General features: G+C 32.6%; 1 protein-coding gene across 8 annotated transcripts in view; it reads left to right on the top strand.

Moving 5' to 3' along the window:
* The window catches only part of LOC118193211 (SH3 domain-binding protein 5-like), a 94706-nt gene extending 86592 nt beyond the window's left edge, over nucleotides 1-8114 (top strand). For 4 of the 8 annotated variants that reach the window (XM_085808043.1, XM_035364265.2, XM_035364264.2 and 1 more), the window contains 2 exons: nucleotides 2743-2868; nucleotides 7133-8114. In XM_085808043.1, the coding sequence (XP_085664169.1) occupies nucleotides 2743-2868; nucleotides 7133-7618 (612 nt within the window). In that variant the 3' untranslated portion in view covers nucleotides 7619-8114. The remainder of the gene's footprint in view (nucleotides 1-2742; nucleotides 2869-7132) is intronic. The other 4 variants (XM_035364267.2, XM_035364263.2, XM_035364268.2 and 1 more) reach the window with 2 other exon arrangements.
* The last annotated feature ends 8543 nt before the right edge of the window (nucleotides 8115-16657 follow it).

Below are 16657 nucleotides of genomic sequence, written 5' to 3'. Positions count from 1 at the left end.
CTAGAAACATTCAGCCAGTAAGTACACAAGAATCTGTGTGTAAAAAGTGAGAACTAAAGTATTGGGGGAGGGGGAATTCGTGTTACAAACTGAAATGCAAGATAATTTGGAATTTTATGGAATTAATTAGAAACAGGTGAAAAAGGCATAATTCATTAAATTTAGGGATGAAATATAGTTGTCTGATGTATGATTTAATGATTTGTAAAATAAAATAAAAACATTATGAACACAACATTTAGAATTCGAGCTTACACATAAGATTTTTGTGTGACTATTAATAATATTAACTATTAATCAAAGTGGCAATTTGTACTTTTTAAAGCAAAATGTATGTTAAGTTTGTAGCGAAAGTTTTTAAAAAAATCTTTGAAATTAAAACTACAAAAGATACAGATCATGAAGATTTCTAGTTTCGGTTTTTTATGTGCAGGATAAGCAGTCACTTAAATATGCTATAATTTTAGATTGTAGCATTCTTGAAAGCAAAATTTTTTATTATGAAAAGTGTACTTTGAGAAATTATGAGTACTTCCTGAGCTTTGAACACTTGCCAACACCGCAGAATTTCTACAGGTACTATCAACTCCGTGTTGGTCATTTTATTTGTAGAGTCTAGATTTTACTTACAGCTGCCTCCAAACCTGTCTTTAAATTTAAAAATCAAATTAAATAACTAAGGTGAAAAGAATATCAAAATAACAGATTTAAGACTCTTGGCATCAGAACACCACATTGTTCATTAAATCTTAAAACTTCCTTTAATAGTACCATATATTTATTGAACTTTTGGAAAGTAGTAGAAACAGCATAATTCAAGGATCAGCATTATTCCATGTAGCACCATTGCATATATATTGTGTTAAGCAGTTAAGAAAAGCCTAGCATCGCAAAAGCTTTGTATAATGCTAGAGCAATTGTGTGTTTCACCAACTACCAGACTGCATTTAAATTCATTTAGATTTCTCATTTTGGCCTTCCTAGTAGGCAAATGAACTGGAACTGCTATTTCTCTTCAGTTATCAGCTCGTTGTGAAACATATATCCCTTGACTCTGCTGCAAAGAAGAACAGCTATGTAGTTGAATGATGTAGAATCTTTGATTCTATCTGTTAACTTTTCTGTGAGGATTGTACCTGTAAAATGTGTACTTAGACTGCCTTAAAATTGATCAGCGCACCTGTTTGCTCTTTCATTTCTAAGTATGGTATTATCTGAGAATTACCTTTTTCTTATTAGTAATAAAGTACATATTTATGTTGACAGTACATGTGTGTGTAAACTAAATTTTTTGTTGTATGTTAAAACTTTGCTGTATACAGTCATTTTTTGCATTGCAATATATTCATTAATTTTTAAACATGTATGAAAATATGCTTTCCTCCCCATTTTCTTATTGTATAGTTCATAGTTTTTCCATAATGACTAAAATTAGTTTCCTGTATTTTTATATGACTTAATTCATTTTTAAAATAAAAATGTGCGTGTTTTTATTGAGTTTCAGAATAATAAATGCCATTAGTTTGTAATGAAATTATTAAGCATACCCTGCTACTGAACCTTAGTCCAGCAATTGTTTCATATTAGTGACTCTGTCATTGCTGCTCAACCTTAATCTAATAGCAGTGTTAGGGCGTCCGTTTTTCTTCATCCTTTTCTGCTTTTCTCATTTTTCTTGTGTTTTAGCTGCCTATATCTTGGTTTATGTATAACAGTTTTTCTAGATGTGAACGCTAAAATCAGTATTCTAACAAAAAATGTTGGAGCTTAGTTTGTACCAACATTTGGCCATGCACAGACTCGTTATGTTGTAAACTCAATATTAAAAAAAAAAACTATTTGTATATACATTACACTTTATGCATCTGTTTCAACACCCTCTGTCCATGAAAACTTCCATTAAATATTATCCCTTCCCAAAAGATCTCTCTTTCTGCAGTTTATTTTCAAGCAACCTGTACTCTGTTGTACTCTTCCCCCCCCCTTTAATTAAAAAAAAAATCTTGTGGAGTTTTGCACCAGTCTTTTTTATCAGAATTACTGGTTTCTTTAAAATACACTAAAATAGAAATAATTTCAAAATAATTTAGATCATTCGTATTTATACTTACATTAGAAATTGCAGTCTTTGGGAGGTGAAATTCTCCTTTATCTGCTCATAGTGTAAAGTTTAAAAGAAATTTTACTCATAATTTATGCTAATAATAATTAATATATTCAGCCCCTCCCCAATTCCTTTTTTGGGGATGATAGATATTATGCTTCAGTTAAATGTTTATATGAAAGTTACATTTTTTGTTTCTCAATTAATCAGATTTATAAAGGTTCTGGAATGTTTTCTAATTTTTCATATATTATTAAATTAACTGATTCAACACTTTCTGTAAATATTATCCTTTTGTATTATGTATTTAAACATTTCTTAGTTTGCAAGTTGTAGGGGACATTTTAAATATTTTATTAGCCTAGTATTTAACCATCATGCATTCTAAATGAATTCGTGAAGGCTGAAGTTTCATAATTTTATTGGGTTTTAGTATTTTCCATTTTATTAATAAAATGCTATTCACTTCTTTTGATATTTCTCTGTGTCAGGATGTTCCAGTAATTTTCATCTGTGCAAAATTATGTTTGTTGTGGTAGTGGAATAAAAACCCAGCCCTGCATCGGTCAAAATCTTTTGTTTGTTTGTTTATTATTATTATTATTATTATTTTTTTTTTTTTGGTTATGCAATTTCAGTATTCTTTCCCTCATCAGGATAAGTGGATGAGTAATTTAAATACTGATGTTATGTTCATGAGTCTTCCACCTAAGTTTTTGAACTCAGGATTAATTGCTGCATGCTGTCTTGGAAATAGCGCTCAGGTAATTGAATTTTTAGTGTGCTATTAATGAATTTCTAACACGCCTTCTGAAATTAGGTCATATTTTTCATCAGAGAATGTCCTATGATTTCTTTTTCTTTTTTCCCCTTAATCTTAGATGTATATATACAGAAAACAAATTCTGCTGTAATTTACTACTTTGCATTTAGTTATAGAAATTTTGGTTGCAAATTTGGTTATAGAAATATTTTTATTAGAAAAAATGACATCTAAGTCAAAAGCATTTTACATAAGCTTATTTAACCAAATTAGCTGGTTGCAATTATTGGGCTTCCTAGCATAGTTTTACCTCATGATACATATTGTATTTTGATGCAGAGCAGCAAAAGTAATAAAAAATATTGCTGTAAAGTCTGTGTTAGCAAGTAAGGTACAAAATGGTTCTGTTTAGCTTATAACATTCAATTGGGCAATCTGCTATGCTAAATGAATATGTATTAGTGAATTAGGTCATATTAGACCTGAGTTTTGCATGTAGATTTCTGCAGTTGCTGTTGTAGCCTGAGCTATTAATATAAGACTTTTTAACTGTTCAAGACCAGTAGGTCTTAAGATCGTTTGATTGAAGGACATTTAAAATGGATTGATTTACTTTAATACATCTATGCCAGAATAAAATTTGAGAGTATGGCTTTTTGCATAAGGTCAAAATGGTTCAGCAAGGTAGTTAATATAAAATCAATGTATCTCTTTATATAATTTCTTTCAGCCTGATTTTAAAAATTGAACAAAATACACTGGTCATCTTCTGACACCATATATATGCTCAAGAGGCCAGGTATTGTCATCCATTAACAAAAAACCTGGGCCAACAGCCCTAAACACACTAACTTGGGATTCCAATAACTCATCCTCATATATATTAATGGTTACAGAACCTTCTTAAAAAATATGCAGCCATTTGTCATAATTCTTCCTTCACAATCATTAATCCATGATCATGGAAACTGTTTCAGGGACAAGGGAAGGCAAATTGCATGTTCTTTCCACTCTCGAGATCAAGACACATCTAGAATCACTGTTCAGACTCTATCTAGACTCGTTAGTATACTTGGGCGCACTTGTCTTGACTCCATTGAACATGACGATGACGCCAGTGACCCTTGGAAGCTGGAGCGAATGGGACACTAACCATTGGTTTTCTCAACATACTGTCCAATCTTGTTAAGCCTTTGTGCAGCTGTAGAATGGCTAATTCAAGCTCCTGTGGCAGCCTGAAGATCTAAAACCAAATCTCATGATGATGGATCTATTATGCATATTAGATATAACAGAATTAAATTAAAATGATGCATGTGCTGATTGCTTCTCCTTAATTCTTATTTGAATAATACAAGCAGATTAGTTTTCATTTAATTAGACAACACTCGAGATGATGAAACATAAAAAAACTTGAAGAATGAGTCAGTGTTCTCACATGTGTGTGCTCTAAATTTTTTCTGTAGGAGTTTCGATTTAATTTCATTTTGTAAATGTTGACCTTCTCAATTTTTTATCACTGTCAGACTTATAAATGGTAAATTTCTACATCAAGAAACTATTGTTTCAATTATTAGAATTTTGAAGCCTACCATTGGTATATTGGTTTTTTGTAGTAATGAACGTTTTATACAGGATGTTTTTTTAGCTGACACTATTAAGAGCCATCTGTAGCTAGATCTATCAACTGGAATGCTACCGAATGTGGTAGGATGACTAACGGCGACATGGAAATAAGAGTCGTTAGGGGAAAGAATTAGTTCCGGAAGTTGCCGCTATGAAAAAAATGTGGCGTTCTTCTAGGTTATACAACTCAAAATTTGCATGAAATACCGGTAAAATTTGGAAATGCAAGTCCTTGGTAGGGCAAACAACAGCAGTGTCAGTAATTCAGACTATAAAGATAAGGAGAAAACACCAAAGGGCATTCCGAATATTAGCTGAGTTCAACATGTGTCTCGCTTTTCTTCAGCATGCATTACTTATGAAGTTGTATTATCATATTCAGTTGAACACAAGCAACTGCTCTTGAGTTTGGAAATCATAACAACCTACATAAAGTCCGCCTAAGAATGCATTAAAAGGCACAATTCAGAAGTTTGAAGAAACAGGATCCATAAAATACATATCACATTCTGTGCTGAGCATTCTTAATGACATGTTGCATTCAGCTGTGTGGGATGTTGTGTACTGAATGCAATGTATAATCCATGAGAAGGGTGGTCATATTATAAGATGTCTATGCCTTTACCAAGGAGTGCTTTTATTAAATAAAGTGCTATGGTGCACTGAAATATCTCTGTAAACCTTTTGGGGGTGGCTCATTTGCTGCAGTAAAGAGGTTTGCATTGGTATTTCTGAATTAATAATTTGTCTAGTTTTCAGTTATATAGCACCAAGTTTTCCCCCATCGACAACTTTCAGAACTATCTTTTTTCACAGAACCTTTTTTTCCATTAGTCTCCTTACTAAATTTGGCAGCATTCCAGCTGATAGGTGGAACTACAGATATCAGTTTAAAAAGGAAAAGCACCCTCTGTATCTTCAGTCAGGCATGAAAAAATGTTGAAAGAGTAACACTTTTTTAACTCTACTAAGCAATTTCTGCACCCATAATGCTATTTTATATGTGTGTATATATATATATAATTTAGTAAATATTTTTCTGTGTGTAGTATAAAAGATTGCAATGAAAGAAGATAAACATTTATACAGGTAATATTATACCTTGTATTCAGATAATTACAGATAACTAGTGTCAGTGTTTCAGCAAGCATGCATACCTGTAGTGGAATGCAGACCATTTCTTTAACTTCAGTATTTAGAAAAATGCCAACTCTTCTTATTTTTTTTACTGTACTTTTGCCAACTCGATTTACAGCACATTTCTCCTGACTTCCCTTGTTCCTGAAATTTCGCATCATTTTAATATAGGTCCGCTTAATTTTTTTTTTTCACCCACAAACACAATTTCTGACATTTGAAACTGATAAGTCTCCTCCCCCGAATTATGTGTAAGAGAAAGAAAGGCAATTTCTTCAATGACCATATGGTGACCCAGTGGCACAGATATGTCTGAAAATGTTGTCTTACAGTTCCATGAGCATGAAGCTTTGCTGCTGGTCATCTGACATATATTAGCTAAGGAGCATAAAGTATAGCAAGACTACTTTTTTTTTTTTGTGTGTGCTCTCCGATCGTTAAAAGTTAGGTGTTTCTCACACATTAAGATGAATTTGCAATCTTTTCTGCAGAAAATACTTAATATACTGTTCAAAAACTGTATGCAGATGACTTTCTTGCATCATTTCACCAAGGAAATTTACTCTGTTTTGTGTACCAACCGTAATTGTGATTTTTAATTTTGTGCAGTGGAGGAGATAATGTTTTTAGATATAAAAATGTGGTTGACTTTTTTAGCATAGAAACACAGACATTCCAAATGCTGTGAACAGTATATACAATGCTTGCATAAATTTAAATTTAAAGTGAAATTTGTAACCATTTGTAGCAGTTGTATAAATGTTGAGAAAAATATTTTACTTTATTTTACTTTACAGATAAACTTTTTTTTTACATGTAGGTATTCTACTGTTTGAATTTAAAAAATTAATGACTGCTCCTTCATTTATGGATTTGATGCCTTAAAAAAGCGATTTCGTTACTCTGAATTTTTGAGGTTGAGAGGGTATCATCTTTGTTTTTGATATGAAACTATCATAATTGAGCTTAGGTGTTGAATCCATATACACTCAGTTCAACAGTGTTGTAGTACCTGTGTATGTCTTAGAAAAAGCTTGTTTGTAATGATCAGGTAAATGAAGTTAATTCCAAATGAAACTGAAATTATAATAAAGGTTTAACATGATACTAAAGGAAAGTTATTGTAATATTGTACCTTGTATTCAAGATAATTATAGGTAACTATTGTGAGTTTTTATAGGCAAATTAACATAGGAAATTAGGAAATAGAGAGTTTTGTTAATTGTTCCCCATCTTTTTACTACTAGCTGACCATTGTTCAAATGTACAGTTTAGTTTAATTGCCCACGTTTATATGCTAAAGAAAAAAAGGTCGATATGCTACAGCAAATGCTATTTTGTTTCATGCAACAATCAGCTGCAGAAATGTTTTTGAAGATAGTGAATGCAGTCAGTCATATTAAAGCCTGTGCCTTTTATATGTTTGTAGAGTTCTTATATAAGTGCATATTTATATTAATGCTCAGAATGATGATTATTTTTTACTGTTTTCTAATTTTTAGACTAGGCTTTCAAAGTCATCATCTCAAGAATCTCTTACCCGAGAAGAAAAAGAGAAAACGGAATGTGAAAATTATTCCAGTGAATTTGCCATCTGTAGTGACAAAGTACCTAATGGTACAGCAACAGAGTCTCATTTTGCTGTGCATGATGATTCCCATTTTATAAAAAATCAGTTTAAACATCTAGATATATCAAATGATAAACATCAGTTTAATGTGAATAAATCTGAAATCAAAGATAGATCACCTGAGAGGGATGAAACACATGATCATAAATATTTAGCTGCTGATTTCAATATCTTAAGAGTGCAGCGGGAAGAAATATCAGACTCCGAAAGTTTAGCAAGTAATGATACTGCAGATACTTTAGATGATAATCAGATTGAATGTTTATTGTTAGACAAGGTTTTGCCTCAAGATGTGGAAGAGGGTAATCCAGAAAACTCTTTTAATAATTACAAGTCCAATGAGAAATTTCTTGTTTAGTTACATTCAAAATATCAGTTTCTAGTAAATGTTCGAATTAGGTCTATCTATCCTTCAGTGCAGTCACAGAGATCAAGTAATTTTTAGAACATATTGTATGTATGTAAATAAACAAATTTCACTTTAGCTTTAAAAAGAGTGATAACGGGGAAATCAGTGTCCTTTTTTAAATGAAGTTGTACTAGTCATTTGCTCGTAACTTAATCACTCATTTGTTCATATCATAGACATATGAAGTTATTTTGTAGCGCCGTAATTTTTTACTGCATATTTTCAAATTTAATATATGATTTTGCATTTCTGTTTAAGATGCGAGGGTATGACCTGTATGACTGTTTTTGTTTAATTGAAGGAAAGATTTAATTGAATCAAAATGTTCTGGGATTTAGCTGTGTATTATGTATATTTGTTGCAATAATTTTAAAGCATCTTTTAAATCTTTGTTAATTCTGTATAAATTTAAGAACTGTTATTAAAAGGTTTTATTTTAATTCAAGCATTTTGTATGTTTCATTTGCAGTTTTCTCTTGAGAAACATAATTAATGATTAATCGATCTAAATCCCGAATTTAAATTATTTAGTTTCAGCAACATACATAAGAGTGTTCTATTCTCTGCATGTCACCTCATTAAATTTTTCTTAATAAGAGGGTTGATAAAATTACATTTTTAAATTTTGTCTTTAACTTTTCAGCACTTCTTTCTTTCCCCTTCTTCCTTCTTTTTGATTAATCAATGAATGTTCTGTTTAAGTTATATTTTATTTTTTAATAGTTTTAGTATATTGAAAGATTCTTGCATTTAATTCTGATGATTGGGGGATACCTATTTGAATGCATGGCAATTTCATATAATGCTTTTTGACAATTGTTAGTTACATTGTTTTAAATTTTTCTTAATAAGAGGGTTGATAAAATTACATTTTTAAATTTTGTCTTTAACTTTTCAGCACTTCTTTCTTTCCCCTTCTTCCTTCTTTTTGATTAATCAATGAATGTTCTGTGTAAGTTATATTTTATTTTTTAATAGTTTTATTATATTGAAAGATTCTTGCATTTAATTCTTATGATTGGGGGATACCTATTTGAATGCATGGCAATTTCATATAATGCCTTTTGACAGTTGTTAGTTACATTGTTTATTCATAAACTTAATGCTGTTTAACATGGCTTGAGTTGAGGTACTGTGTCATTAAAGCTATTAGAACATCTGCTGTTCTAGATTTCTCACGTAAACATATTTGATGATGCAAGTATATCAATGTAAAATCTAGCATATTTATTTCATGTCTGATCTTAATACCTTAAATTGTGAGCTAGTTCTTCAAAGGTAAATGAAATTTGAAATTTCCTGCTATTTCTGTCCGGTGATGACATTCCCAGGTACCTGATATCTGTAAAGTCCTCCCCCCCCCTAGGAGGGAATCAGTTTTCTCAATTATGTACAAAGATTTTACAAAATATCTGTATTTATATTCTACTACAGTGTTCTATTAGAAACAAAAGTAAAATGCCTAATCTCAATTCAGTTTAACATTTGGATCAATGAAAGTCACAGGTTTTGCTGAACAGAATAATTCAACTTTCATTCACTCTGGCCTGAAACTCCAGCTTATGTTCCTGAACAATAATTTCTGTGTTGCTAGAATTAATTTGGTAAATTAAGAAATTGAAGGGAGCTAATTTCTTTGTTGACCTTGATTCATTCATACATTTTAAAGTGTTTCTATACTCTGAAAAGGAAATGGCTTAATTTTAAATTATTTGCGAGTGGATAGGATATATGCCCTATGAAACCCATTAGGTTATACAAGGTTATTTAAAATGATTGGACCAATTTTTTCATTATTTTGTTTTTTAAATTTATAAAATGGTAGCACATGTGCATAGTTTCTTTTAATGGTATGAGCAATATCAAGACATTAGACAGGGTTGCCATGCTACCTGGAAAACCGGAAAAAGTCGGGGAATTCGAAAATTGACCAAAAAAGTCAGGGAATTTAAATATCTTAGTCAAAATCTGGAAAAGTCCGGGAATGTCATACGGCGATCCCCCCAAAAGCGAGTTTTGTGCCAATGTTGGAAGCGATGACTTTGTTGGGGAATGATGAGCGTCGTTTGGGCAGCTGGCATAGAGCCAATTTTCGCAGCTCCAATCACATTGTCTTTTAGGAAAGGAAAGCAAGTTTCCGGCAAGTTTGGTTTCCAGTAACCACAAGAATCCTAAGACTCGCATGTGCAGGTTATGTTGAACTAAAAAAAATACCTACCCATTCTCATATACAACAAAATCGGTTTAATCCCAATATAAGGTACAATGGAGGCTAGAATAGCCCCCCATGTACTCTGTTCTAATGTAAGAATGTCTATCTAAAGAAAGAAAGGTTCCATAGATGTAATGTAAATCAGTTTGCTATAGTGCCGCTAGAACGCGGAGGGAAAAACTCGCCAAGGGATTTGGCGACGGAACCTGATGGATGAGAATTTCCCCCTTCGCAATATGTACAGGAAATTGTAGAGCATATGTTAAGAAGAAACGTTCTTTGACATTCGCGATAATTTATACTCGGATTTACGTACTTTTTTTGCTCAAAATAGCTAATCTATTAATTAATTTACTTGTGCAAAAAAACATTTTCTTTTCCTTAAATGTTTAAGCAAATTTAAAACGATATTCGTTTTATGTAATAAAGTTGACCTTCGAACATTGCGAGCTTCGCAGACAGATATTTCGTGCATACGCAGCTGTTTCCCTGGGACGGAGCCATTCCTGTTGCAGAGAAGTTTTTTTATCTTAACAATACATATTTTTTTATTCTAACCTCCATGTTCGGTACACATGGCGACACTATGATGAGCGGTAACAACAGTTACTGCTTTCTGTCTCTTAGTCTTTGTTTAAGAAGGTGTTGGGTAATAAACCGGTCATTTTGGTGTTGGTGGCAGTTTTCAAAATTGTACAAAGGCCGTAGCGAAAACTGGGATTTTACCACAAAATCTTTTAAACATTTTTTTTTTTTTTTTCCCCATTTTGCAGTAAATTAAAAAAATAGTAATCAGTCATCTAGGCTAACGTTTAATATTCGCCAAAATAGCATTGATTATTATAATTCAATTTTTAAGTAATTAACTTCATTTTAATGTTATTTATATCATTTAATGTTCTTTCCTCTAAATTTATTTATTATTAGTTAATAATACTTTCAAATTTCAGGCAAATTTCGCTGGCATAATTCTGAAACTAAATCTAGCAGTATGATGACATAGTATCGTAAAATTGAATGCACATATTTTTGTTTGTGTATGCTGCTAAATAAATATAAAATACCTGAATTTATTTTAAAATATCATTAAATAGATTTCTTTCTTTCATTTAGCTGCAAAATGTCTGCAATTTTTTTTAAATCCAGATTGGGCAGATTCTAATCTCAATCTTCATTAGAGAAAACAACTAAACAACTCCTGTTATAGCTATAATAGTAATGCTTTCAGGATTATATATATAATAAGTCATATGCAATTGGCAAATTTTTGTGGTACCATAATTCATTTTCAAGTGGTACCGTAATTAATTTACCTCTCAGCGCAGCCAACACGCACTATGTGGATAGACTGGAATTTTCTCAAAACAAAGCTGGAAAAGTCAGGAAATTTCATTCTCCTGTTTAAGTGGCAACCCTGATTAGAGTTCCTGCCATACTTGCCTCAACAATAACAATGCAGTTACTGCATTCACATGTAATTTGAGGGCAAAGATGGCAGGAAAATATCTGTAATGGAAAGAAATATAAACTGACCATATATTTATATGACATAATTTTTCAAAATCAAACTGAAACTTTAAAAACAATCAAAAATCCAGTGATGAGGTTTCAGTTTAGCAGTGGTTAAACTTTACTGGTTTTCAGGTTAGTTTTACATCAGTTTTGTGCAATGTAAGTACACTGGCTTTTGGCATTGCAAGCATAAATATTACTTTATTTGTTGTTTCTGTTGACACTGTAGACACATTTTACATTTTTATAATTTTAATGAAGATTATTTTTACTTAACATAAATGTGGCAACTTAGAGACTACTTTTGATTTTATGTTATGAACAATTTCTCAGAAAAATGACAACACTCACCAGAAGTTGATATTATATTTTGCTTTAATAGACATGCCAATTAGTGGATTAATTAGCAAATTGGAAAACTCTTATGTGTGTGTAAGTTTGTTTAATATGGAAAATGCGATGTTACAATGTGTGTTTAGCATCACGCAATCATATGAAACAGATTTAGATAGCATAGGTCTGCTTGAAAATGATGATGAGAATTAACTCCTTTGTGTGTAATTCTGTAGAATTTTTTTTAATATTATCTTACTGCTATATATGGGAGGATACAAGGAATTTAAGGGGGTGGGTGGGAATGCTTAATTTCGAAAATTCAATAAAAAGTGTGTCTGCTTCATATATGCCTCAACATGCAGAGGTTTAAATCCTTCAACCATCAATTTGACTTCAACCATCTTCTGGAATAGTCAACACATGATCAATGGCAATAAAATTTGGTATGTTATATAGTCAGACTGTAAAGATGGGAAAGATAGATTAGAAAAACAACTGTTTGTAATGTTATAAATTTTAATAAAATACTAAAATCTCTACATTTGCCATGATAGCTATGCTGCTGGATTTACACGATTAGGATTAACTATATTTCAACATGCTACTGAATGTTCGAATACTCTCAGAGTGGAAAGAAATTGTTATGAGCCCAAAAAAGGACTTCTTCATGGTGTCTGTCAAAATTTACTTATGGAATGAGAGGACTCACCATTATTTGTTTGTGTGTTAAAATTATATAGATGCATCAAATACAGTTTATTATTGATTTGTATATTTTTGGGAAATAGACCTGAACCCTGCTAAACTATGATACAGTCCGCCAACTCCTGAAATCCGTTTTGCCTCTCAAAATATAAACTTTGAGTTTATAGGTTCCAGAAACCACAACATGGAGTACGAAATATCGAAAAAAATACTTACCGAATAATGTCATCATAATTACCGAATAATAATGAATCATAACAGAAATAGCAAATTATTGACATTATGATAAAAGTGTTTTCCCCTGCAATCTGCATCAAGGTAAAAAAGCAGATGATTCACTCAACTCGTCTTTCAAGTTCGCGATTCATGTTGTTGTATTTTCTGAACTTTGTTATTTCACAAGATTGTTTAGTGCTGACGTTTTTTTTTATCCGGATATTTTGTGGATAAATTTTAAATTTCAGCACTTTTTAATAAAATAACAGATAAGAAACACACTCATGATTTTACTGCTTGCAATGTTGAAAAACGTATACACGTTGTATTGACAGTAATGCAAAAAGTGGAAATTCTGCAAAATATGGAGGCAGGAGCTACTCCTTGCTTTATAGCAGAATCATATGGAGTAGCGACACGGACTGTGTATGATATATGGAAAAATAAAGAAAAACTGTTGAAATTTTACAGCAACAGTGATTCTAACACCGGAAATCGGCAAACCTCGATGCTGTCTTGTACCAGTGGTTCCGGCAGCTGCGGAGTGATGGAGTACCAATTTCAGGACCGTTCCTGAGAGAGAAAAGGCAAAGCAGATTCATGCTGATTTAAAAATAGAGGAGCTAATACTACATCATTGATCCAACCAATGGACATAATACTTAGTATTAAATGCCACTATAAATCAGAGTTTCTGAAAAAAATTCTTTCAGGTGACCCTTCTATTCCACTTTGTGATTATAAAAAAAAAATTCACCATCAAAGACTGCATTTATTTGTTAGCTGAATCATGGAATTCTGTTTCCCAAACCACATTAGTAAATGCCTGGCATAATGTATGGCCACCTTCTCTGTTTATTGAAACTGAGAGTGATGACAGTGATTTTTCTGGTTTTAAGGTCAGTGCAGCAAGGATTAAAACAAGAGAATTGCTTTTATTTTCAAAAGAAAAAATAAATGAGGCTTTGCAAGAAGAAGATATTGTTGAATGGATGATGTGTTCAGATGAGCCAATGCTGGCATATCGGATGACTGATGATGAAATCATTAGCTCTGTTTTGAACTTGCCACAGAAGAAGACAATTCTGACACCAACACAGATAGTGAATTTGATAGAAGTGAGAAAATATCTTTTAATGAGGGTCTGGAACTTGGTGAAAAATACCTAAAATGGAACTACTCTGATATGCGCCCTCAAGTCACCAAACATTTTTGGCGAGAAACTTCACACTGCCATATTACTATCTAAATTTTTTGTCTGTATTTCGAACTTTAAGCTTAAAATGTCTCCAAAAACGCGGTTTTCGCACATGCAAAAACTACGTTTTGAACACACGATTTAAGCTAAAAATCCGAAACAAAAACAAAAAATTTAGATAGCAAAAACGTAAAGTTTCTAACCAAAAATATTTGACAAGAATCCATGTACACAGCGACATGTTTTAACTTAAAAAAACATCTACGAATGGCGCAAATTAGGCAATGAACGAATCTACGAACTCGCACACCTCGCTTCAAACAGCAATGAATTTCAAAGAATACCATGTACACAGCATCCTGTTTAAACTTAAAAAAACATCTACGAATTGCATAATTTAGGCAAGGAACAAATCTACGAACTCGCTTTAATAAATTAACATAACAATAATAAATTTCAAATAATACCATGTACACAGCATCCTGTTTAAACTTAAAAAAACATCTACGAATTGCGCAATTTAGGCAACGAACGAATTTACGATCTACGCACACCTCGAAAGATTGTTCAACGTCAACAGGGTTGCCATAGAAAACGCAATCGTGCCAATAACCAGCGCAGAACATATATCACCACATTTGGTGAAATTAGGGCGTATATTAGAGTTGTACCCCTAAAATTTTGAGAACAACAAATCTGTGTCACAGAGCAAGAGATTATGACTATATATAATTTACAAAAAAAACTTACTCTGGAGCACCCTAAAGTTTTAAAACAAAACTCCATCAGAAAAATGTTTGAAACATGTAGAAAAAAATGAAATATTTTATGCTTTATTAATATCCCTTATTTCTATGTCTATTGAATACATCCCTAATGCTTTTAAATATCCCTGTAAGCACTAATGTAAATGAATAATACATATAATATAATCAATTTATATGTATAATAATTAATGTACATAATAAATTGTTGTAATAGTGAATAATAATTTAATTAAATGCATCTAATACGCCTTATTTATTTTGCACTTTTAGTCTGAATATTATGATTTATCTTTTCTGTTCTGAAATCCTTTGGTCCCAAGTTTTGCACATTTCTGGAATTCTACTGTACAGATATTCACCTAACCCTCTAAGCGGCAAGGCCGTATTAGCCGCTTAGAGAATATTTTTTGTGAAATAAATTTTTTGCTAGAATATTTTTTGTGATATCTGTAAGAATGTCTGTAAGTTTGGTTTATTTAATTTTGGCACTAGGGCTATCTGCCTAAGGGGAGGAATTCATAATATACACTAGGGCTATCTGCCTAAGGGGAGGAATGCCTTCGTGGAGGACTTTCTAAGGGAAACTGGCTTGTATACATGTTACACATGGGGAAAACAGAGTTTGTCCAGTGTTTGATCTCATGCAAACGGGCTGTCTGTGTATGATTGGGTTCCCCTATCAGCAAGTTCCTTTTAGAAAGTTTTCCATGAAGGCATCCCTTCCCTTAGTCAGATAGCCTCATGTGCTTTGCCATATGCAGATAATGTAAACCAGGGACAAATTTGGTGAATACTCCAGACAAAATAGAATTGTAACCTGTCTGTTAAGGAAGTACGGGACATCAAGTGCAACATATTCTTGCATATTGCACTACTGACAGGCAGCTCTAGGGTGCTGTTTAACATACAGGACAGCCACAGGTAATATGGGATGCTTTGTAATATGACATGTACTGGGTCAAAGTGCCTAATATACATATCAAATGCGAAACTTGTATCCATAAGCACCCCGTGCTATAATGTCTGCTGCTGAACTATGACAATGCATAAGGCAAGATTCTAGCAAGCACTTTCAATGGTTGTTCCACACATGAATATCCATCATGATATTGTATGCAAAATTGGAATTCTGAGATGTTATATAATATATGTGTCATTGTAGACACTGACGCCTGCAATTGCTATGTAGATAATCCATGGACCCCAACTAGGAAGATTTCATAATATACATGTACTCTTCTTGTCGTGTCGCTTACCATATTTCCTGTGCTAGATTGTGAGTTGTGGTTGTGCAAACCATGTGAGGCAGTCACGCAAGATATCTTTCCTGGGCACTGATGCGTCGCTGTTATTGTGTAAGCCTGTATGTATTTCTCTGTTTTGGAGCTATTAATTCCATACTCTGATTACTCCGGTTAGATTTTAATCAATGCATATAACAGTTTGACAGTGTAATAATCTGCAGTCACAGTGCACTAGCATCCCACCTTCAGCTTTGTATATATTCTGCATTATGTTCTGTCTTCTCTCACGAACACTAGTACAGTACACTAGTGTAAAACAAATAAGGAAGAAAATGTTCCCGATACACCTCGTCCTTTGTTTTTTACACTGATTCTTGGTGTTAAATGTGCCTATTATTTGCATACTCTGCATTGCTAATTATTTTTGTGTCCTGCCAAACTATACATGTTACACATGGGGAAAACAGAGTTTGTCCGTGTTTGATCTCATGCAAACGGGCTGTCTGTGTATGATTGGGTTCCCCTATCAGCAAGTTCCTTTTAGAAAGTTTTCCATGAAGGCATCCCTTCCCTTAGTCAGATAGCCTCATGTGCTTTGCCATGTGCAGGTAATGTAAACCAGGGACAAATTTGGTGAATACTCCAGACAAAATAGAATTGTAACCTGTCTGTTAAGGAAGTACGGGACATTGAGTGCAACATATTCTTGCATATTGCACTACTGACAGGCAGCTCTAGGGAGCTGTTTAACATACAGGACAGCCACAGGTAATATGGGATGCTTTGTAATATGACATG

The sequence above is a fragment of the Stegodyphus dumicola genome, chromosome X1 (assembly GCF_044657685.1).
Source record: "Stegodyphus dumicola isolate Sdum_Otavi_A_Nest chromosome X1, ASM4465768v1".
Taxonomy (NCBI): domain Eukaryota; kingdom Metazoa; phylum Arthropoda; class Arachnida; order Araneae; family Eresidae; genus Stegodyphus; species Stegodyphus dumicola.
Note: the sequence above shows the minus strand (reverse complement) of the source record. Positions and strands in the feature narration are given on the sequence as shown.